General features: G+C 39.1%; 1 protein-coding gene across 1 annotated transcript in view; it reads right to left on the minus strand.

Moving 5' to 3' along the window:
- Window positions 1-15,841: 15,841 nt before the first annotated feature.
- The window catches only part of babam2 (BRISC and BRCA1 A complex member 2), an 85,428-nt gene continuing 75,664 nt past the window's right edge, over window positions 15,842-25,605 (minus strand). The window contains exons 9-12 of the mRNA XM_073465498.1: window positions 19,151-19,221; window positions 18,908-18,990; window positions 18,633-18,786; window positions 15,842-16,827 (exon numbers count right to left, since the gene is read on the minus strand). Coding sequence (XP_073321599.1) covers window positions 16,764-16,827; window positions 18,633-18,786; window positions 18,908-18,990; window positions 19,151-19,221 — 372 coding nt within the window. The 3' untranslated portion in view covers window positions 15,842-16,763. The remainder of the gene's footprint in view (window positions 16,828-18,632; window positions 18,787-18,907; window positions 18,991-19,150; window positions 19,222-25,605) is intronic.

Below are 25,605 nucleotides of genomic sequence, written 5' to 3' on the forward strand. Positions count from 1 at the left end.
ATTTTGTTGTTATTATTTGTATTGTCTCAAAATATATATATATTTTTTTTTTAAAAAAGTGACATCTAACCTGTTGCGTGGAGTGAAGACATTAATATTGGACCTCATTAAGTAAGCATAGAAAGGTGACTCTTAAAATGGGGAATTCGTTACTGGATTCTTGACTACAAAGTTGTATTTGTCCGCAATTCTCAATTTTTTGTGGCTTACAATCAAAAAACTTTGGCAATTCAGAAATTTGTTACAAAGTTGTACTGATCTGCTGAAATTGCAGAAATTGGTGAGAATATAAATGGTTAAAAGCTGTACTTCACTGTACCTCAACTAACAAGAAGTCAGACAGAAACGAGTTGGAAATATAGCTGCAACAACTCACTTCAATTTAGTGGACTGCTGAGGTGAAGTTGGATAAATTGGTTCTAATTTCAGGTAACTTCCAACTAGTTTCTGTCTATTTTCTATTTAAAAAATATCAAGGAATATTATAATTAGATAGTGTTGGGGGGATTTTTAATACATTTTGAGGTAATTATTGTGTAATTTGTGGGTAATTTCAAAATAGGACATTTAAAAAAAAATTTACTTGTGAATTACTACCTATTCACCATTAAATTTGCTGACTTGTAAAATAAATTTTTACCAACAACACTGACCTTTATGTCTCACGCTGCTGACAATGACATGAAACCTATTGAAACAATCCTGTGTGACTCAGTTTCTGCTCTGACAATGCAGTGGGAAACATGTGCTCTCTTGTCACAGTGTCTTGTGCCATTTTGACTTTTTAAATAGAAATCTAATCAGCAGTTTCATCAGGATGCCCACTGTGCAGGAACATGGCTTTAAAAAGAGGCTAGATGCCAGACTGGCAGACAGCTCCTGTGAATTAAAGTAACCATCCTTCAGTGATTTCATTTAGCGGTTGCCTTGGTGACTCATGTAAAGCAGTCAAACACAACAGCGCACAGGGATAATTTGATCATTCTTGACCTCTGGAGTGTGGGATTGTGGAGGGAAGAATATGAATTCATTGGCTGCATATCCTCCAATAAGGCCAATCACATTCAGGTATGCACAAAGCACAGCGTATGCTCCCAGCACCTTCCTCTTGTTCATATGCAGTCTATCTCGACTATCTCTAACAAACATGAGGCGATTTATGGTATGACAAACTTATTTAGGTTTGGTTTCATCTCAGATACCAGATCCCATAAAACCATTAATTTACACTTGCAAATATTCAGTGACAGTTTCAACTGTGTGGATGATATATTAACAGACTAATACAAATTGGGGTGGATGTAGCTCAGGGGGTAGTGCGGGTTGTCCAGCAATCGGAAGGTCACTGGCTTGAATCCCTGGCTCCCCGGCTGCGTGTCAAAGTATCCTTGAGCAAGATACTGAAGCCCAAATTGCTACTGGTGAGCAGGTCGGCACCTTGCATGGCAACCTTTGCCATCAGTGTATGAATGTGTGTGTGTGAATGTGACAAGTGTTGTAAAACACTTTGAGCGGTCAGTAGACTGGGGCTACATAGTGCTATAGAAATGCAAGTCCAATAATGTGCCCAAAGTTATGTAGATTGTTGGCATCTAGTTGCAATAAGTAAAGATGCACTCTACCAAGTTTACACATGAAGATCAGTTTAGCTGTCATGCAAAGTTCTACTGTGAAAAAAGCTGCATAATCTCTTCTGTGGATGATAACCCCAGTGATGTCATCAGGGTCATCTTAGGTTTGGCCTTGGAGTCAATGTGTAAGTGGAACCTTGCATTAAAAACTGGGCTTGGTGGAGTTTAAGAGATGTATGTGCTTACCATGCCTGGATGGTCAAATGAAACGAACAAACAAACAAACAAACAAAAAACGCTACCTAGCTCGCTACCTAGTCGTAGGTTCCAGTGTTTTTGGATCCTATATTTTGGCAATTGTTCTCCAAATCTTTCCATCAAAGTTCACCCCACTGTATGTTAGTGCAATATAATATGGCAAACTTGTTCGCAATAGTTGCTTATAGGCCAGTCAATCTAGCCCAAAAAACCAAAAAATTTGCAAAAGAAATGTCTCATAGTTTTTATTGGTCCTAATACCCTCCTGAATAATATACTAAAAGTCCACCACCGTAGATGGAGTGGAACATATTTTTTTTAGATTAAAGGCCAAAGTTGTGCCCAACACTCTAAGTAAATTGAGTAGAATAGGGGAAAATTTTCAATGAATAGCTATCACTGTGAAACTTCTCCAGTTGATTAGTGGCATCATACCAAAGAAATAATGTATTGCAAGCGTTTGAGATTTTATGTTTATATATGCAAATTAGGCATTTCTTCATAAAATGTACCATCATTTGCATATATTACAAAACACAAAATCTGAAAACTGGATGAAGCCAGATTAAAAATTATTGTTTCATTGTTGACACATTAGTAAAAAGACAAAATTAAAGAAGGGACTGTGTCTATGTTTCTCTATCATCCCATACATTAGAAAATACTATTTAGAGTCATCAAAAAATCTATTTTCGCCATGTTTTTGGTATAAAATGTAGAAAATATCAGGCTTTTGAAAATATATCAACAGAACTCCCCCCTAATCAAACACAAAATATAGATAGGAAGAAATCTGTAAAGAATAGTTTATGTAGGTGTTACTGAAGTGGAGATTTCTCCTCCACAGTGTACGAAAACCTAATTTTGAGAAAACACCCTTTAAAGATTATAGTGAAAGGGAATCAATTTTTCAGAGGAAACCACTATTAACAGACAAGTCATTGATATTGAAATCTATAAATAGACAATACGTACCCAAAACCACAACTCAAGAGACAGATGTAGAAGAGAAAGCCCAGTAGGCACTTTAATATACAAAATAGGAAGTAGGCCATAACGCTTATAGATTTGACTCTGTGGCAACAACAAAAAAAGTTTGATCCATGTTCTCATCCAAGTTTGCCGACATGTTTGCACATACGCCTCTGCACTCTGTGCAAGCTAGGGAGCAGTCGAGGCCTTGACAACGGCAATTGCAGCGCATTGTGCTGCAACCAGACTTGCACTTGCAGCGCACATGCTCGAACAAAGATTGAGGTGCAGGGTCCTGGTCAGTATGGACAGGAATGAGGCATGAGTCTTGGATCCTCCAGTCCCATTCTTCTGGTGGTAGCAATTTTCCCATCCATTCTTGAACTTGATGGTACACTCTGAAGCTATGAAACATAGCAGATGAAGATGTTGGTGGCAAGTTGTGAGGTTGGATAGCCGCTTTGCTGTCAGTCACCTTCCAATAAAAACGTTTCAGTCTGAGGTCATTGAGAGAATCTGCTTCTTTACCTTTGTAGATCTGTATCATTGCTTTTTGGTCAAAAACCTTTTATACCAAAAACATGGCGAAAATAGATTTTTTGATGACTCTAAATAGTATTTTCTAATGTATGGGATGATAGAGAAACATAGCCACAGTCCCTTCTTTAATTTTGTCTTTTTACTAATGTGTCAACAATGAAACAATAATTTTTAATCTGGCTTCATCGCGACAACACTCAAGTCACGTATGTGAGGTCACTCATCTGGGTGTCATGTTTCCATCACTGCTTATCAAAGCTGGAGCTGAATGATTGCTGATTGTAACTGTTCCCACTGAAGACAAAAGCCAGATGTTGTGGGTTTTTTTGTCCAGTGTGAAAGGGGTATATGAGAGCGAGGGAACCAGTGAAGCTGCAGCTAAATAATATGTCACTTTTCAGCCCTTTCACTGTTATTAAAATATTCATTACATCTGCTTCAACATAAGTTGATATTTTGGGAAATATGCCCACTTTTTGAATGCCTTTGGTTCCGCAAGTGAATTTCCTATTCATTAACTACATTGACTCAATTGTTTCTGAAAATCCTTCTCAAAAAGCTTTTAAGCCTGGAGACAAACAAACATATGAGATAAATGGAAAACTTGATTTGGAGCAAAACAAGTAGGAAAATGTGAGACATAATTATTATATATATATATATATATATATATATATATATATATATATATATATATAAAGAGTATGGGACTATTCATCTCATAAACCATTGCTAATGTTTTCTTTCCAATGCCTTCCAACTTACAAACATTAATACATGTCCTGACTTGTGGTGATTTTCATCCCTTTGGATCCTTTTTCGTCATCTATAAAAATAAACAAAACGCAGCATGTCAGAAAGAGAAATTCATTGTTTCTCCGTATTAGACGTAAGGCAATGATCTTGCTAGTTGTAACTCGTTAGCTGAAAAGACTTTTGTGGGTGAGGTAAACATTTCCGTGGTAACAACAAGCTCCACCGATCAGACATGTCACTATTACATGGAACTACAGGAACAGGAAGAGCATTGCTTCACAATCGCAGAGCTTTTGATGCTTGAGTCAATCTCGGATCATGGTTATGATATTATGGCTAATAATCAACCTTCTTGATTCAGAATATGAATGGGATTATCACTTCTGGAGCCTCATTGCCGAGCTCTATATACTTACGGTAATTGGATAAGACAATTGATACCACTATCTTGTCTGGACTGTAAGCAGCCAAGGGGTGTTAGCTTAGCTGGTTTTCGGCTTAGCTTTTGCTTGTTTTTTGTATGGATTGAACAAATGAGATAAAACATGTTAATAGCAAGCTCTGGGAGCTCGGCTAACATTTGGGAAAACTGTTTACTTTCCTGCAGGGCTGATAACTGAAACCTGCCTACACATCAACACTGCTGGATGTGGAGCTAATTTTTTTTTTTTTACAACAAATAAAGGTATTCTTACCAAAATTTTGAGATGATTCCAACAAATCCTTCACTAGAATTGTTTGCTGGACCTCAAACCAAAAGAGGAGGCGCATGTGTGGTGGAAATTAGGAGGTGGGAGTATCTTATTAAATATCATCACGTAGCAACCAAATGTTTCCTTGTTTGTTTGCTGCTGCAGTCGGGAAGTAAACCAAGTGATCTCATCTGACTCAACTTCAACGACAACTTGTTTTCATGTCATTGTGCAGGTCTACTAGCTGACAAATCTAAAGTATACTTTTACACAGGAGACTGCAGTAAAACAAGATGCTTTACTCTGTAATTTACCAGGTAGCTCTGCTTAATCAAATGACCACAGGGAAAATGCCAAGTGGAGAGACACATATTTACCTGTACTGAGCACACACTACCTTCCAATCAACAAACCCAAACACAATCTTGACAGTAACTTCACAAGCATTAAGGTATCAGTTCCTGATACAATGGAAGGAAGTGCGTCACAGACGTGCTGTACCTTGAGACAAAGAAGAATGGAACACTGCTCAGGCAAAACAGCAGAGAGAGAAGGGGAAACGTTGGAGCATGTGGTGGAAGAAGTGAACAAATAACGGGGTCTGAGCGAAGAGAAGAACGAGTGGTCGGGGGACTTCTGAGCAGGCACAGAGCGGTCAACACAGCCACCTGCAGCTCGCAAATAAACAGGACCCCAGTGTTCCTTCCACTTTTACTGGATTGCTTGTTTTTAGTGGAAGAAAACAAACCCCCCCCACCCTATACTAGAAACCAAGGAAAGGAAAATGCTGGCTGCCTGACAAAAATGGGCTTTATATCTGCGTATTATTTTGTTTTGGTTGTCCTGCGTGTTGTTTTCCTCGTTGCTGGCCCGAAACAGTCAAATCAAATAGTGTTTCTGTGTGACTGTGACGCGTCTCAGAGCAGCCACAGTGCACACACAATGGGCAAGTTTATCTTACTCCGTCAACAAGGTTGTCAGTGTAATTTATGAGTATGCTGGTCTGAGAGCAGGCTGAGGGCTGTGCAGCATGGAATGTTAATGGGTTTTGGTCAAGGAACTGAGTTGTCCGCCTGCTATTTGACCTCATCCTCCTTTCTGCGGGTGACGACTTGAACCAAACCAATCTGAAGCTTAAGGAAGAAGCTACCTTAAATCTTAAAGATGTAATATGTGAGTCAGGTTTGGTCATTTCTAAGAACACCATTGGTGCTTTATTGCTATTATTTTCCCAGAAATCTTAAACTGAAAGTGTGGGCGGTACAGTTGCATCATTTTATTTTGGATTTTTGGTTGATGATGTTTGAGTTTCAGGACTTTTGATCTGTTCAGCTATTGCACTAACTACCCATTTGTCCTAGAAGTCTGGAAACACAAATACATCACTTCGTGTACATCAAAAGATTTTTCCCAGGAAGTGGTAAAAGTGTTTAGAACAAGTCTTCAAGCTGCACTGGAGGTTGAATCATGCTGAATATTACTGTAAATGCAGAGAAAAAGCCCCATTTGGAAAACAAGGACATGGATTTATAATAATACAGTTTTATCCTTATTGCTACTGAGTCTCTTAATCAAGCAGGGTTGTACTGGAAAACTTCACTCCAGTCCTGTTACAGCTTAGTGAAGATTAGCACTTTTGGCTTGTCTTTCGATGCAATCTTGCATTTCTTAGTGTTAACATACAGAATTCTTTGTGTTCAGCTTTACGTGCGCCAATATCTTGTTCATTTCATCACATGCCACTCTGAGGCTTATCCTCACTGTAGAATAATCCACATTGTTTTAGCTCGAATTATCCGGGTCCTCTGTGGAACATCTATAGTACAATCAGATGGGAGAATATGTGTTGTAACTGATGAGCTTTCAGATTGGCCCCACTGCTGCCTCTCTGGTATCTTACTAGTCTACTTATCATATGCCTTGTATCTTAATTGCAATATGAGGTAAGTAGACGTATAGAAATATGTCTACTTACGTTTTTATATGTTAATTCCATCAAGAAGGCTGGATCCATTTTTTCATACTTTTTTAAAAAGAAATTATATTTTGAAATATTTTAACATATAACCAAATCAGCAGACACATATATTCAATACTAATGTTATATTAATGGAATGACATATATATGACATGCCACTGTTAATGACATTCAGCATGTGATGCATTTTAATCTTTTCTCGTGTTATTTACGCTGTGTAGTCCCCATACACTTCAACTGTGATGAGATGGTGCACTTTATTAGTTTTGGTACATACAGGAAAGTACAAAGTCAGATTACCTTTAGGTGACCTTTGTCATCATGGTAACAATGAAAACATTTTTTTTTTAGGTTAGGGAAAAGATTATGCTTTGGATGAAAAAGATGGTAGTTACCCAAGTTCAGTTAGTTAACACATTACATATGTGACGTTGTTTAACATAGTTTCACACAGGACACAAGATTGGTCTTCTGGGTGAAAGTCCTGTGTTCGTGCATTTTGTCATTTTTTTCCTCTATGACTTTGACAGTAAAAATAACATGCTTTCTCTGCACCATTGTATTCAATAAAGAATAGATGGTGTGCAATGCCATGCTAAAAGCAAAAAATGCGTTGTGAGCACAGAATGACTTGAGACATGACCTGTTATGTATATGCCATTTAGTGATACCAGACTGTCAACACAAAAGCAAAATCCAACTAAATTTAACAACAGTTAACAGTGCACCCAAAATTTTGAAAGCATGATAATATTTGCTATACACAAAGTAAAGCTGAACCTGATGTTAATGCCATTTTTGACCTGATAGCATTAATTGTAAAGTTAATTGATCAGCAGCGTTATTACAATTCTCCTCTGGGGACCATGAATGTCTGTACTAAATGTCATGGCAATCCAACCAATAGTTGGTAAGATATTTCAGTTACACCTACATTGCTGTCCATATAGCCACATTGTCAATGTCATAGATCAACTTACATTCATCATGTCTCAAGTTATAGCAAGAGAATTATTCAAAATGTTCCCATCTAGAGTGAAATTTCAAGTTTTTAAAACAAAGTTTTTACAATTGAATGGCAGAAATCAATTCTTGTAAGATGCGAGCTAAGTATGATTTTAAACTGTACTAAGCTGTGCCTGCTGTTTAGCCTACTGAACAAGCGTAGGTTCAGACCTCCAGATGTTCTTGGACACAATATCTTATACATGAGAACATTTTTGGTTCTTTGGACAACACTGTATCGTGATCAATATTTTGCAGAGGAACATGGACAGAGCCTGTGACTTTACCCTTGGGTTTCTTAAGGGATGTTTTGAAGCATGCAGCCTTGTTGTCAGTTGTTTGGAGCGAAAAAAAATCTGAAGATGGACGAGTAAGCTGCAATCATTTCTGACTGTGATACATGGAGACACCTGTCAATCAAGAAAGACACACTGAAACACTTCTCTTTAAGTCTTAATATCTTCTTAAAGGATCAACAAAAATCGCACAAAGACACATCTTAAAATAAATGAAGGTATCAATTGAGACGCTAATGCTTTACATTCATTGATCAAACAGAAACATGGAAATGCACAGGGTTATGGGAAGGGGGAGGGAGTGGTGGTTGATCTTCTTCCTGGGGTCGACTCCTCTGGTGTGTCCATTCCTTCCGGCTCAATGGAGGCTTAATGTGAGTGTGGAAAAGTGGAAAATTTAATTAGGCTGCCAAGGGGGGTTTGTGTCACTTGGCATGAGCCATCCCCCACCCTCCTACCCCAACCCACTACCACCATCAGCCCCTCCTCCTCCCACCCTCACTCACCCTTTGCTCTTATCTAATTTGCTTCAATCACCCCGGTGTTTGCGCCTCTTTTTGTATTTTTAACCATAGTCCTTTGGGACATGACCCACTGGGCCAAAGGAGCAGATAGAAGTCAACAGTTTACAGCTGCACAGAGGTTTTGAAGCGGGTGAGACCTGATGTGGTGGAGCTGCCACTGAATACTGGATACACTGAAGCAGTGTGGCTGCTGCATGGAGAGAGGGGCAAACACACTGATTGCCATTTTTATCTCACTGCTTGTGTGACAATATAATATGGGGCTACCACCACACTAATGACACTCTGCTTAAATTTAGATTGTTGATCATATGCAGGCTTTTGGAAAACTATTAATATCTAATCACAGTGGTAAACCCACATGTGAAAATGACATGATGTGACAGCAGTGTCAAAAGTATCTGCTATTCCTTCACTTGTTTGAGGCACATTTGTGTGTGGCTTCAATTTTTACTAAAGTGACACATCCAACTAAATTTCAAAGTTGGACTTTTTGCTTCATTCTCTTTTTTTATGCCTTGTTTGCCGGCTCAGTCAAGGTGCTGGACAACCAGATTAAAATTACAATTGTCTTAGGCATGGCCAGATTTATCCGAGGCCAAGAAACAACAATAAAAATTGACACATGGAAAACAGTAAAAAAAAAAAGTTTAATCTGTAAGGTTAAACATTGTCTGGAAAATATATTGTGTATATGAGCCATTTGAAACTGTTAATCACATTCTTCCATAACCAAATTGTATTTGAAATGCCACTGAAATGTGTGGCACTGTGCCGTGCATTACGAACATTGTACATTGTCCTACAAAACATGACAACAATTCACTAAATGAAAGTAGCAACATTTAATTGACTAGCTGACTAATTGCACACATCCCTAGTAAATAAAACAAAGCAATACTTACATTTACAAGAGTGGCTGTTGAGGTGCAATTGGCAAGAATTGGCCACCTCTTGATTTCATACTCCAAATTAATAGGGGGCGCAGCATATCACATAGTAACCGCTAACAGCTGATAAATGTAGCCTTCATTAGCTAGTTAGCTCAGGAAGCCATGCAGCTTCAGAAGTGTTCCGGACTGGGAGCTCCGCATTCTATTGATCATTTTACCTAATTTTTTCGCTTATAATGTTTCAAACTAAAATGAAGGTTAATATATTTGGCCCTCTAAAATAGTTACATGTAGAAGTTCTTGCAGCTTGTGATGCCACAGTCACATCGTGGTTACACAAATGATTGCTTTTGTTTGGATGGCACTGTATAACACATTACTTAAGTCATTGTTGACAAGGGAAGTTTGAGTATCGCACCTATTTAGACCTGTGGCAGAGTCGCTCAGCCTTGCTTCCAATTTTGCTCAGTGGCCTCTTGAGGTATTGCAGCGAAAAGCTTTTTCCCCATAGAGCAACATTATAAAAGAGACATCTGTAAAATTGTTGACAGAACACCACCAACTCCAAAAAAGGTCAAGCATGACTCTTTTATCATCAATTTTTGATCTATGGAGGTTTCATATTTGTACAACTTTCCTCGAGCTGAGTAATTTAATCATCAAGTTTACGGGCAGAGTGGGAACTCTCATAAGCTAACGTTTTGTCAGTTAGCTATGCAACAGTTACACCTGGCAGTTAGTATGTGCATTATTAAGCTAAAACTGATCTCAATCTAAGACACTAGTTAGTACCAGTACTAGTTATACAAATAGCGATGTGTACATTTACACTTAGTAACACTTAAGAACAGTTGGTGCATCTGGCACCAGATGACTACTGTAGAGGAGGTAAAAAAACTGTTTTAGATTCGAATGAAATACCCAAACATTAGTTGGATGTTGTAGTTCATGTCAATAAAGTAATGATATGAATGACACATTTGTTACAGTTTGTTGCTTATTTCCATTCATGAAAATTCAAAAACATGAGATGTGGTGGTTTGGCTGCAGTCTGAAGTCTCAAAAAACCTTTAATTCCATGCAGACCATGCGCAGAAATAACATTCAAACTGCAAGTTGAAATGATATTAAAGTGATGCCCGAGCCATACTTCATCACGTGGCTACATCACATCCGCTCAGGCTCAAAAGAAAAGTTTTCCTTCAACTCGTCAGGAACCATGCTCATCCCTTGTGCACTCTTCCAACTTCCAACACATGGATATTTATTTTTCGGAAGTGGGGTGGGGGGTTGAGGGGAAGCGGGAAGCGGGTGGTGGTGGAGGGATGAAGGAGTCTTGTCACATTACATGTACCTGTCTGTGCGCGTCTTCACTTGCGGCTGTCATCTCACCTGACAGGTCTATCAGTGTCCACGGCTGATCAGAACACGTCCCTCAGCCTGACAGGCTGAACCGACAGCGCTGCAATCCAGACTGACAGCTCCTCAGGTAGCTGGTGGAGGGAAGGAGGAAGGGAGGGAGGAATCTGTGGGCGAGAGGCAAGACAAAAGCTGCTGAGGAGTAAAAGAACACACACACAACAAAAGGAGTAAATTAAAGTTAGTAAACATCCTTAAAATAATCAACCCAACATGACTGAGCTGATAATAAAGTGATTCTGAGATAACGCTTTGTGACTGAGCGATTGTTGCCAAACATTACCTTTAAAACCCCCAAATCCTTTTTCTGCCGTGGAAACACAGGGTGCCAGTTTGAGTATTTTTGAGTAAATTGAGTCTCATCTTTTACGACAATCAAGCACATTGAACCAAGGCCAAACTGCTTGCTTAATGCAGGGGAACCGAAGGCTGTATTCCAGAGAAAAAACACCTGCGGGATGTGCTTTGGTTAACCCATGAAAGCTTTAAATCAAGTGTCTATGATCACACCCAAGGGAAAATGTGGAGGGAGCCCCCCCCCCTGCTCTTTCCCCTCTTCGACAAAAATCTGTCTTTATCTTGTCAAAAGCCATCGAAAACAAGCCCATCCAGAACGCCTCAACAACATGAAGATGAGACAAAACGGGAAAACCTACAAGCTCCAGAGCGAAGACTCATTTGATCAGCTTAGCTACGCTCTCCTGGCTTCTCATGTACGAGGAGTAATTAGCAATTAACAATCAGGGTTTAACTAGATCCAGTTATTATCTGTAAGCAAGAGGGGGGAGAAAAATATCTGCAGCTTTGACTTGGGAGTGCATTAGAATTCCTGTACTACTCGAGTTCGATAAAAAAGAAGAGTGAGGGACCCAAGCAGTAATTCTCTCATTTTCACGACATCTCTGGGCCATTTTTTTTTTTTTCAAATTCCCAGATCAAACAGGCTGTAACAAAAGGCCCCAAATCCCCCCTCCGCTCTCCTCCTCCTGCTCTCTCTTTCCAAAATTAGTTAAGCCTCTCAGCTCCATCATCCTCAACATGGCTCGCATCAACAACCCTACGCTGCATTGCAAATGCTGCATAGCCTCTGAAATCCACCCCTCCTCACACATGCTCCTCTTCAACCCCCTCCCTCGAAGATGAGGCGGGGGGAGAAAACTCCCCATATGTCACTCTGAATTTGTACTTACAGACAAAACACAAAGTACCCCACAGTCTCGAGTTTGTGATTTCACCCCCTCCTTCCTCTTTCACTTGGCTAACTGTTTGTCTTTTGTCTTTTCTTGGGGAATATGTGAAGTCAAAAGGCTGCTGTTCAAAAAAAGATGATGAAAAAAAACCAAAACAGAATCAGGCGAGGCTGACAGATTGGGTGATTCGGACACGATGACTGGGGAGAAAAGCAAACAATCTCGAATAAGGCTGTCCGCCTTTACTGCTCTGACATATTCAGGCCTTTTAGAAGCTCCTTGTTTCCTTCTGATTACCTCATCCTTGCTTCTGCCCCAGCTGTTTACCATCTCTCTTCTCAAGGTGATGATTCAGGATTTTCAAATCACTTTTTATACATTCCCTCCTTTTCTGTTATCATCTTTCCACATACACTCCCAGCGTCTGTGCCACACTGCACCTTTGTCCATCTTCCACATATTTTCTGCTCTTCAAAAGTTTCCGGCAACTAGCCCGACTTCTGAGGTGAAGTGGGGTGAGTGATGCCAAGAGCTAACTCCGGGTTATTGCCCAGGAAGGTGCTCTTTGCTGAGCTTTAAGTGATCCTGTTTCACACAGTTGTCAGTTCTCTGGGCTGGCAGGTCCTCGCTTGCCTCTGAGCTAGCTGCTTATAGGGTTGTCACCAAAGCAGTTCATGTTAATCTAATGCTAATATTCATGTTTTCCAGCTACCTTTCAGCTATAACGACACCTGCTTCTGGAGCAGACAGGCCTTCCTTAGCATCCACTTCATAAGCTTGGGTCAGGTTAGCTGTCCCTGCCACCTGCAAGGCCAGGTTGGAGATTAAATTCTTAAAAATGATTAAAACAAAAAGCTAAAACACCACTCGCTTGTCCTTTCATCCTCTGAGGGAAAATGACCATTGCATCTTCAATCATTCCTCGCATCGAGTCCCAGTCCAGCAAAGCGTAAACTCAGTCGGACCACAAAAAAAACCACTCTCATCAATTTAATCATCCCCCGTCCACAGATTCCAAGCTAATTATTCCAGCCTTTAATTATTCCATCCGACTGCCGTTGAGATCTCTTAAAGACGGCTGGATTAGTGGATTTGGAGTATTAGCTCGGAGGGTTGGCAGACCTCTGCACTGTGATTCAGGGGGCTGAGAAACACATCTTCAAAAGGTACCTTGAGCAGCACCTTCACAGGATCATTACACAGGATAAATCCATGTTAAGTTGCTTAAAGGCGTGTAAAGGTGAGCCATGTTTAGGTGTAGACACTTTAGAGGGAGGAGGCTAACTAAATGTGACTTAAGCATTGCAACAGTGACATAGTTTAAGCCACTTTGGAAGGAATTGTTTACAAGTTACTTAAAGGGCTTATGTCAACTTGGGTCAACATCAAGGACTGAAGAAAACTTCAGGAGGGAATACTTTTTTTCCAGATTGACAATCTAACACATTTCAGTGTCATGGTCTGTACTCCAAAGAATATTTTACGCTGCATCATTTAAATATTAGTATTCAACGACTCTTGTTATTTCAACAAATGTAAACCCTCTATTCAGATTTAGCATGCCTGGGTTCACACAGAGGGCCACATCCACATGGAAATTCACCACTATTGAAAATCAATTGCTACCTTTTCAGTGCAGAGTCATGATGTCTCCAGTTGACTGTCAAGTTAAAGCACTGTTTGCTCATGTTGCTGAAGATGCTACCCATCAGCCTGCTACCCCTCCCTTGAACTCCCTCTCTCTCAAACAACCCCCCCAGATCTCCAAAATGAGAGCAGCCCGTCCCGCGGCTGACAGCAGAGATGTTTTGAAAGCAGGTCGGGAAAGGTTAGAGCAAGAAACATGGAGCGGGGCAGTGAAAAAGACAAAAAGAATCTTGCATTTTAATTATTTTATTAAGAGCCTTGATGCTATTAAATGCCCCAGATACATTCACCCTATAGTTCTCAATTAGACTTGACAGTTGCTGCATTACCAACAATAAATATAGCAAAGGGCTGCGCCTTAGGCCAGGAAGGACCCCTAACTATGACCCTCATATTTAATGATGAAAACAAGCAGGCGCTCACTCTGCGATGCTCAAGCGCATGCATGTGCACGTCCATGCATTCTCATACACACATCCTCTGTGTGTTTTGGCTCCCTGTTACACAAGCACATCGGGGCATGTTAAAAACAGCATCTCTTAAATTTGTAAATGCATTACAGATACTAAGGAGTACACTTAAGGATACCTTTGCCCATTTGGAAGACAGGGAGTAATTTTAAACTTTACGAGTAAGACAGCACTAAAATAATAAAAGAAAGAAAATCGTTAACCTTAAAAATGCATTTTATTTAAGTCAGTCAGTCCTTTATTTCAAAAAATATATTCAGTTTGTTTTTGACCGCACTAGTAGCAGTGTGGCTCATGGGATGGCAGTGTTGCTTGGCCAGTACACCATTTTGATGGCTGCCATTGTATGGATTGCCATTTAATTTAGCACAGGTATTCAACGTCCCAAGAGGATGAAACCTAATGAATTTGGTTACAGACATGATAAATTATTGGTGAATCCCACAGTAATCCAGTGCCACTGACTGTCCACTACTATGGTTTATCCAAATTCCTGCAAAACTAACATCTATCAGCCTCAGCTGTACTTTGCATTTAGTGGTAATAAGGTGCCGCAGGAATGAGTTCTAAAACATGGAAATAAGTTTGCATTTTTGCACTTCTGGTTCCCTCATCTTAAAGTCAATGGGTTTTTTGACTGGGTGTTTGGTTAAACGCCTGAAAATGCGGTCTGTGGTTAACACAAGCTTAAGACATTTTCATATTTTATTCGACAATATACAATACGTCACTACATGCCCTACATTTTAATTATAACCGGTGTACATTTCTGAAAATAAGCGTGAGACTACAGATGTCGTCAGATGACATTAAACATCATCCCCCCAAAAGACTCAACTTCTCACTAGTCTGTCTTTACAGACAGAGTTTAGTTGCAAGCTAAATTTACTCTAACTTTACAACGTAGATTGATCAATACATAGTGTATCGTATTGTGTTGTAGGAGATAGTGTTGGTGACGTTGAAGATGTGGCTGCGATTGAGTACGTTTATAGCCTAACGTTTGCTTTTTACTTCTTGTGATCGCATTTAGACTTCCAATAGGTATTTTGTGATAATTTCCAGGTGAGACTACAAAAATGCATCATCCCTGCAGCACTCTATTTTTTAGCAAATGTTAACATGCTAACATTCTTCACTAAGATAGTGACTATAGTAAAAGTTACCTGCTAAACAAAATATTACATTCTAATTTTGATTAGAAAAGCCCTCCACTGGCTTGAGTGGGTACAAAACAAATGAAATGTTATCAGACAGAATGGCCCAAATTGTAATAGTCAAACCATCAGTCATCTTACAGGGTTGTGACGCTCAAGAAAAATGTATCCAGCATTTTACAGCCGCTTCTTTCAAAATTGAAGTTTATGGGAAATGGTCTTTTTGGGCCCATGTGTGTCACATGACATTGTAATTACAGGTAATTACAAAGTGGCTTACAAGCCCAGCACTGTTCCTGGGGGCTTGTTATCAAAGCACAGCCTTTTTTATTCTCACATGGCCGTAATCATACAAAAGTCTTGATGTTGTGACCACTCTCAAGTCTTTCCCACCAACATTGTGTAACCAGTGATATCAGTGATAATTTCCAATACAATGTAGTGTAGATCAAAGATCAAACAATGACACACTGTCAGGGGAAACAGACTAATTTACTGGGTAGAAATTTTGACAAAACATGTTTTTACTTACAGTACTGTCAACATGTCAGTTTTCACAGGGCTTTAAACAGTCACATAGAAAATACAGTTTAGAGGCAAAACTAGTTGTAGGTCATTTTGACATTGACAGTGGAGACAAAAGAGAAAATTGTGTGAGTGACAAAGACAAACAAACAATAAACCAAGGTGTTTTGCATCATTCCTACAGCTCTTTGTGATTTTACATATTGTTTACATATCAACAAATATCTGTTCATAGCATGGCACCTCTGGCTGGAGTGTTGGGAGCCCAACCCTCTGTGGTTTGACTGCTTGTAGCCAGGCATCATTGGCACAACACAATTAAACAATACTAATTATTGTTAGATCTGACAGTCAAATTGTTCAGGTTCTCCCAACAAGTTCCTGTCAAAGTTTCTCTTCAAAATAAAGCCCCTTACTGTAAGCTGGCAACAAGCAAGAAACAATCATCATCTCAGCCATGAGCGACATGAGCACAATGTGCACATCATCCTTTAATCATCACATCAACTGCTTGTGTTTACAGCATACATTTGTTCTAATTTCAGATATTTTATGAGAGTATTGTTGTATAAGGTTTAAGCTAGAACATATTGCGGAGTCTGGACAACTTTTTTAGAACTTCTACACCAAAGTGGCTTCTCACTGAAACTAAGATAACAAGAAGATGTGCTAAGAGGCAACCATTTCAAGGTCAAACTGTGGAATTCACAGAGTCAGTGTCCAATAAGAACAATGTCATTCATTTCACATTTCACAGATGTCAGTCTGTGCATACTCATATACAGGTACACAACAGCATGCACAAACACACACATTCAGATACAAACTCCCACAGGCAACTCTCCAGGCATGTCATTAAGCTAGAGGGTACTAGAGTTTCCCATTGGCAAAGGCTCCCTCTTGGAACTGAGGGATAAAGCTCTTGAAGTACGCCCTGGGTGAGAGACAGAGAGAGGAGAGGAGAGGAAAAGAGAGAGAGAGAGGGAGAGAACAGCAAATACAACATCAAAATATGACAATAATTGTGTTTCAACTGCTTCAAAGCATCTAACAAATTCACTGGGTCGGTCTCAGCCGCACCACGTATCAAAGTACAGATGAAAGGCAGACTGTGTTTACTTGTTACAATTACATCTGTACATGAGATATGTACTCTGCATGTGTTAACACTGGAGACATAACTCAGCTGCAAGTGAGAAATCAAACAGGGGAAAAAAAAAACAGCAGCCCACAAGGTATTAGCCACATATTCATGTGGTGTGCTCAGGTTTATGTGTGTATGTCTATTTGAACATTTTGGGAAATAAGCTTCTTCACTTTCTTACAGAGAGTTGGATGAGAAGATTGTTACCTCTTTCATATCTGTTGGTTCAATATGTTGCTTAGTTTAGCTTAGCATAGCATAGCTTCAAGGCTAGATGAAGGGTAAAAACAGCTAACCTGACTGTGTCCAAATCAAACAACAACAACAAAAAACAACAGGGAACCAGCGTTTAACTTTACTTGGACATGTTTTTGGATGTACTGAAATTTTCAGATGTGTAAGATTTAGGGGGATCAGTTAGTAGAAATGGAATATATTACTTTCATTTGTGTATAATACCCCGAATCATTGTGGTTTGGTGACCTTACAATGAACTGTTCATATCTACAAAGGGAGTAGTCCAACATGTTGCACCACCATGTCTCTACAGTAGCCCAGAACAGACAAACCAAACACTGGCTCTAGAGAGGGCCTTTCAGGTTTTTAACAGCTACCATAGGCTCGGCTCTCCTACACACTTGGATAGGGAGAGAGGGGCGATGGTATTCAGTTGGTTGCAATCTGCAACCTCACTGTGAGATGTCTCCAAATCCCACACACTGGACTTTGAGGGACTCTAGACATGACATGATCCCAGTTGTGTAACTACAAAAAATGTACAACTCTGATAACACTGATGAAGAGACAGTGTTTCACCTTCCCAAAAATCAAGAGTCATAATGTTTTATTTAAAGGGCTTGTTTCCCTTTGTTAGCATGAAACAAAGTCAGAACAGTCAGGTTGAAAAATACTTGACTTTTCCTTTAAACAATCTTTGCTGAGCTAAAGCTTTTGCAACCAAATCCAGGAGCTAACAGACCAGAATCAAAATAGGTCTGTGGAATTTTTTGTAGAGTCATGAAGATAAATGGGAAAAGAAAGAATTTCAAGGGTACTCTATGAGCAAAACAGATAATATATTGCTTTGTGCAACTTCTGTAGTCACTCTGATCTTTCAAATATTTACAGCAGTTGTTAACCTTTGCCATGCAAAAAGCAAACACTTTCCAGGCCGTAACCGACGCCTATAGATTTACTCTAATGGGGTCATACCAGTTAATGTTTATTGAAGGTGGAATAAAATCTGTGAATATCAACAAATGGCCTGTGTATAGTGCAGTCCAGACAATATGGTCTTATTGAATCATATATCTAATGCAATCATTAATGATATATTCAGCATGATAAAAGACTTTGTCTGACTTATCCGAAACAGTTTTAACAGACTTAACAGTCTTGGAGGACAGTCATTAAATGCACTTCAGTTTGTGGAGCAGAGCGTTTTTCAAAACGTGCCAACCATTATGTTGCTTTGATGTTTTGGGTTGTTCTTTATTTCATTCTGACTCTCATGTGCAAAATGCTTTAAAGTGTAAACAAATAAAAAAGTATTATTTCCAAAATGCAGAGGATCTAATGAGTCAATATCGACATACTTGGCCCTCTTTGCCATCTCATTGCCATCCCAGCGAGGGCTGTAGGGATACGACTTCTGCACCTGAGAGTAGAGCTGACCACTGTTGGTGAAGTGGTACACAGACTGGAAGGTGAGGGTGGGCTGGTCTCTGGGGAAGTACAGCGGGAGATCCACTATGAGGAACAGAGGGACAGAGACAGGGAGGTGTATAGAAGGAGAAAGAGGAGCATAGGGTTACTGTACAGTATCAGATGTGATCCATGTGTGTGTTTTGTGTGTGTGTAACCTTCCTACCATGTACTAGGAAGCAAAAGTCTTTCCACATGAGGAGAAGAGTGAGTTTTGTGAATCCCTCCGCATCATACTCCACCATGCCCCTGCAATACACACAGATTAATTTCTGCAAAGTCTCCAGGTCTCATTTGACGCCCACAGCACCTTCTTGTAAAAGCACAGGGACACTGACAAAAGAAATGACTGCTGAACACATGCTGTGATCACTTTAGTGGAGGATGTAGTTCTATTTGGTTGACTCACGTTCCAAAGTGGCTAAGGAAGGCAGCGATGTACTCTCTCCTCTTGTGATAGCCTTGGATGACATACTGCACCTAGAGAGTACAAAGTTAAAGGTTTAGTACACAATAGAAATTGGCAGAATGCATGGCAAAAGCAAAACAGCATTTCAACCATCAAAACAAAACATGAAAACAAAAACTAAATAGTGCAAGTATTTGTGGCATTTATGTGACTTCACAGTTAAAAGGCCTCTGCTGCACCCACAGGATATGACAATCAGACTTTTAAAGATGTTTTTGCTGATAAAGACTTAAGTTAAGACACGCATATCGGTTCAAACTTTTAACCTTTAACCTGGCTTGTTAGTACTTTTAATCTGTCTCTGTTGAAACAGTTGGTGTTTGAAAGACAGACTGAAGTAAAGGATTTGAAAAAGTAACCACCAATGACTGTTACTGGCCTCCAGGCAGTGCTGTGCTTGAGATGTCTCACTCCCGAACTACTTTCATCATCAGCTCCAGAAAAATCCATGTGTCTGATCCTGAATGTTATTAGCAAGGACTTTTTAAAACAAGTTTAATGTCTTCTGGATGTAGTCTGATGAAGTATATGATCTGTTGCTTTCTACTGTACTCTTATTTTCTGCGTGTATGCCATGTCGAAAAGCAACACACAAGAACAAAAAACAAACAGACAAACTCGTCTCTTAGCAATGAGAACGGAGTCAATCATCTATTTTAAGCATTTTTTACTGCGTTAAAAAAAGCGTTCACAAACTGCAAATATGTTTTCCTAACCTTAACCACAGTGCTTTTGTTGTCTAAACCTAACCACTGACTGGATGTGAACACTGGATTGTGGTGCGTCAATCCTGAACTTTTCCCACCATCCACCCTGACCGCCGTGCCACCAAACGTTCTGCCATAAAGTGCTTCATTCAGTCAAAGAAACATAGCAGGCACACAGCAGCGAAAAACATTTAAAATGAGTGTTCATGTACATAAATCATGTGGATTATATATGGTGATGTTGTCCTCACATCAGTAACAGATTTTTATGGATTTTAAAGAATTCTGCCATTATTTTTTACATTTAATATGTGACAGTAGGAAGTGTCAGAAAACATGGGAGAGGAACAGAAGGGAAGGGAAGCTGACATATGAACTGGAGACATCATGATTACATGATTATAGGTCTTTGACTTCTGGCCTGGAAGAATACCCTTGCAGCACATGCATTTCCTGTTTAATGAACAAGAATATTGTGTTTATTGTTTTCAACCTCATCAACTGCATTCCCCTTTTTCATTCCCCTTCAGCAACTGTCCTTTCCACAGGATTTCCGGGTCTTTCTTGCCCTGAATTGGCTCCTTATGGGCAGAGCTGACTCTCAGTCTGTGTACAGCCTGAGAGGAAATGCTGGCAGTACTGTACATGCTAGCAGAGAGGCTTTCTGAGTGAACCTACCCAGAATGTAAACAATGCCTTGGCCTGCAGAGAGATTAAGGAAGGTGAACTTTTTAATGGTTGCTTTCACTTGAAAACCAGACAGCTCAGAGCACAAAAGCAGTATTACATGCAATCTTTGTACGGGCGAATTTAAATGTCACACAGGCACAAAGTCTTTAGCTTACCACTTGACAGCCAAATAAGCCGGTGTTAAAAGCTCTACCAAAGAGTCTGTCAAATGGAACTCGACAAGACTGTCTGCTAAAGGTACTCTGTTATTTTTAATATCATTTCTCCATTTCAGTCAGCGTTTTTCCACAGAGCCATAACATGAGTTATTAAAATATTGATAAATTACAGTAACCATTTCAGTTTTTTATTCATATCATGAGCTAGATGTATGTTTAACAACCTTGTGCATCATATTAGAAAGGAGAAAAATTCCATAGTGATTGTTTTAAGGCAGGTTATCTTAAATCTTGTAAAACAACCCACGTTATTTGCAGAAATCCACCACCAAACAGCAGCTTAAACCACATATTTACATTAAAAGCCCATTTTATAGAGTCTGTGGTTTGTAAAAGTATGTGTTGTAATTGACGGGTGACGTTAAGTTAAAAATCTGTACAGAAAATGTTAATATTTATTCAGGTTGTGATGTGTTCAAATTGCTTGGTAGTTGTGTGTGGATTGGAACATGCATTTGTGAGTATTAAAAATTACACACAAATAGTTCTACACATTTCTGAATCCTTTTTTTATCACTTCTATAAAAGGCAACAAGTTTTCAAAAATACATGAGAGCATAAAGTATATAGAAATCTCAGAAAGTGAGTGGAAACATTCATACAATTCACTAAACAACCATCAATTACCCCACGTGAACTTTCCAACACATACACACAAGAAGGTTCTCCTCTTGTGAGCACATGAACAACATGTCTTTAGCAGGGGTTGACAGGTGTGATTAACCGCTATCTTTAAGTCCAAAGAGGAGAAGGCTCAGGGCTCGCTTGACTGTTAAGCATCCTGGGCAGGTGAGAAAGCCTGCAGTCACTCAGCCAGCCATGAAGGTGACCTGCTCCATTCACCTAGCAAGACTAAGCCTAAGCAGGATGGTTTTATATCACTGCACCTGGCCCATGCTCACGAAGCTCAGATTACGAAACAACAAAGAAAAACCTGCAGCAGAATTCTCAGTTTAAAATTAAAATTAGACGTCGATACTACTTAATCAAAGAGACATGAAAATAATGCAACAATGTGAAATCAGTTTCTCCAGTGGGTATTACTAATCATCTGAGGCAAAGTAGAACATTTTAAAATGAATTTATTTTATTGTCAGTTAGACAAAAAAAGAACAAAAACAAAAGATTATAATAATCGAAAAAATGGTTAACATCCGATCTGATAACTGGCCAGACCGTTCCAACATATATGCTGATACCGAAATATCTGCAAAAGGCCAATAACGACCAATATATCGGTTAGGCTCTAATCTGCAATATGGAATAAACTGAACCTCTGCTGCAGCGATGCAAGAATAATATGAGAATGAAATGTGATATTGATGTCAGTGCATTTATAATACATAATCAAAGTCTTTACGACAGTTACTGATTATTTGTCTCAGTCCTAGGCACAAACCTGTAGTAAAATTGTGAGGTTCATTCGAGGACAGGATATGCCGTGCATAAAACTCGAGACAGTACTGCCTTACCCACTGCTACTGCATGGTAGTGATTACTCATCGACCATGTATGAATGACGGCACTTTTATGAAAGAGGAAAGTTGTAATCTCTGATACACACAGCCGTGTGTGTGACGGGCTTCATCTCTGCAAGAGCTCTTAAACACAGACACACATTGTGACTCAGCCTCCTGTTCAATTATGTTTACATGGGACAGTGGAGGCGGCAATTTAGCTTTCTCAAAAGCTGCAAGGCCACATACTCAATAAGCTGTTTATCTAGTTACACTGTGTGAATGTGTGTGCCTTTTTCAAGGGAACTGTGGATCATTGAACTTTCCCACCCATACTGTGAAAGGATTTCCCGCCCCCACCGTCACTGTGACTTGCAGCCAAGTCTTTCAATTGGCTGCCTGGAGGTTTGAGTGATGCAAGACAGGTGATCTTGCTCTGCAGGTATTCAAACCTGCCAGCACCCATGACTACCTCGCCCGCACATCCATTTATTGGGTTTGTGCATGTGTCTGTGGGGAGTGTGATGCAATAACGCCGGAAGTGCTTCCTGCTGTGTGATTGAGAAATCTCTTTGCTCTCTGTCACATACGCATTCACACCACCCTCGACTTTCATATTAAAGAGAGTGACTGATCTGATATCTGACTACAAATTCATTTTATAAATAAATGTAGTTTACTTATCTGACAAGATCCACATGTGCATCAAAATTCAAATACTTTAGAAAAGATTTACTGGAAAAAGGGAGAAATTCACTGAAAGAAAATCACTTGAAAGAACTGGGTACACAGATCTCACCTCACTGACTACTATATACAATAAAAAAAATGGATACTTCATTATGACAACATTATGCAAATGTTACATGAATTGCAATTTGCACAGCATCTTCATATTTGTAAGAAAGTGTGGTCCACAGTTTGGAAAGAGCATGACTCAGTGTTAGGTTTGCTGTATACTCAGCTTCTTGGAAATCAGCTCACACAACTTATTGCTCTTTTCTTTATGTACACTGAAGAAGTCACTCTATAGATTAATCTGCCTGATGAATCATGTGTTGTGCTCTCTAGCAGTGCTGCCATTTCTTTGGTGGAGTTTAACTGAACAATGATAGTAAAAGCAAAATATTTAGGCTAATAATAATTGGAAAAGACAGCCTTTCGACAGACGGATATGTGAATATGGAAGTAATTCAGTCTTAAAAAACTAGTGTCATGTCTTTTATGACAAAGTCTTTGGAAAAAAACAAACATACATGTTAAACCCAGGCTAGAATTACCTGCAAGTTTATAATTATGTATATAAAAACTTGCAATCCATAATTCCTTGCATTGTAATTAGATGAAATACTTTGTTAGAGAGACCCCTTGCAGCAGAAATTACATATTTTGTATTCAATAAAAATCTAAAATGTGACATTGTAAGTGTAGAATTACAGCTAGGAAACATTACACAGAAAAGATTCATTTAGTGAAAAGATGTTTGGCTGTTATTCAAATCAGACTAAACACTGTTGTAAAGTTTTCAACTTTAATTTAAAAGCATTTTGATCACTATTCCAACACATAACCAATTCTGCAAGATATTTGTACTAAAATGGGCATTTACCACACTTGATCAAAGAGGCAAGCACCACTGAGACCTTTAAATCAAGACTGAAATCCAGTTTCGGTTGCTACAATTGAATAATTTAACCCTGAATGTAACACCTGCACTTTCCTAAGAATTGGTTTCTTTTTTGGGTATTTTGTTTGCATGGGTTACAAGCTATTCATTTGTAATGTGTACTATGGATTTGTAATGTGTACTGAGACACTTGTAATTTTACACAATACATTATCTTACTAATAACAGTTTTATTATGCTGGAATACAAGTGAGATTTTCCTCCCCCAGTGTTAACAATTGTTGCTGTACATAGGACCAGGCAATGTGGTGACCAGTCTTTCTCCTTTACCTGTCAACTTTACACGTGTGAAAATGCAATGAGAATGCCATCAATGAGAACACATACTGTACTGTAGCAGCAAAAAGTTTAAATGTAATAATTATTTTTAATATCATATCTGGATACAGATTCTGCTTTAACACCAGGTTGTGATTTGGTCCCTGATAAAAATACTAGCGCTCTAGTAGGAGACTGCAATGACCTAGAACACACACAATAGAGAGAGACCTGCATAATGGTAGAGGAAGTTGAAGCAGACACTTGACGCATTAATTAACAAATTATTAATTACTGTCAGCTATCTTCTCATAAGCCAATTTCTGACCTGACAGTCACTATCATGTAAACAATTGGATGATTTTATTGAAATCGTTTGAAATCAAATAATCTCTTGACTTGTGTGAGTTGATCGTGTGTATGTACATAGGCGTTACGTAACTGAAAACCTCTTGGGGCTTATTAGCTTCTGAGGCTGATTGTCATGAGTTATCTCTTTTTAATGATGCAGATGCTTGGTGCTGGCATCAATCAGCACAGTCACAGCTGAGGTATGTGGCGATATATTTGTGTCAATACAATCACAGCATCTGGAATAAGTGGGTGGATATAATTGATGGTGTTAAAAGAACAAAATGACTGCACAGCCTGTCCTTGCAAAGATTATAAATCTTTGTCTAGGATGTTACAAATGATGTATTTTCTTTCTTTACCATTTTTGGCCTCAGTAGATAAATCTTACAAACAATAAAAGATAAATGGAAGTTAAAATATTGTTCTGTGTTTATGCTTACCCTTTCAGCTTCCGTCTTTCTCCTTTGATGAGACTACACTCTCCAACAACAGGGGAGTAAATAGGGGATATTACTTTGTGGCAAAATCGTCCACCCCATCACTCTACACCTTCCAAGATCATTGTTTAGATTAAGATATGTAGATAGTGTTGAAGCCCAATCAAAACTGCTTTAGCCAATTAGTTAACAACCTGTCAAACTAGCTTAACTAGCATTAGCCAGTACTCCTCTGTGGTGTTGCATTCAAGACCTCTTAATCACCACCTGTCCACATGTATGATTTGTTCAGCCATTTGAAGTGAAACAAAACGTCAGTTCAGTCTTGTTATATGGCTACAAACAAGAGACTTCTAACTTTCAGATCAATCAATCTTCAGGGTGACAGCAACTTGAATTTAAAACTGAATGATAAGGTCTCCCAAAAATGAAAATTCAGTCATTATCTACAAACCCCCCATGCCCATGGAAAGTCGGTGAAGTGTCAAAGTCCACAAAACTTCACAGCAACATAGCGTTGCAACATTCTCCTAAACAACTGAAGTAGATGGGGACTTACTTACTACTTAAAACATATAAAAAACATC

This window comes from Pagrus major, chromosome 5 (assembly GCF_040436345.1).
Source record: "Pagrus major chromosome 5, Pma_NU_1.0".
Taxonomy (NCBI): domain Eukaryota; kingdom Metazoa; phylum Chordata; class Actinopteri; order Spariformes; family Sparidae; genus Pagrus; species Pagrus major.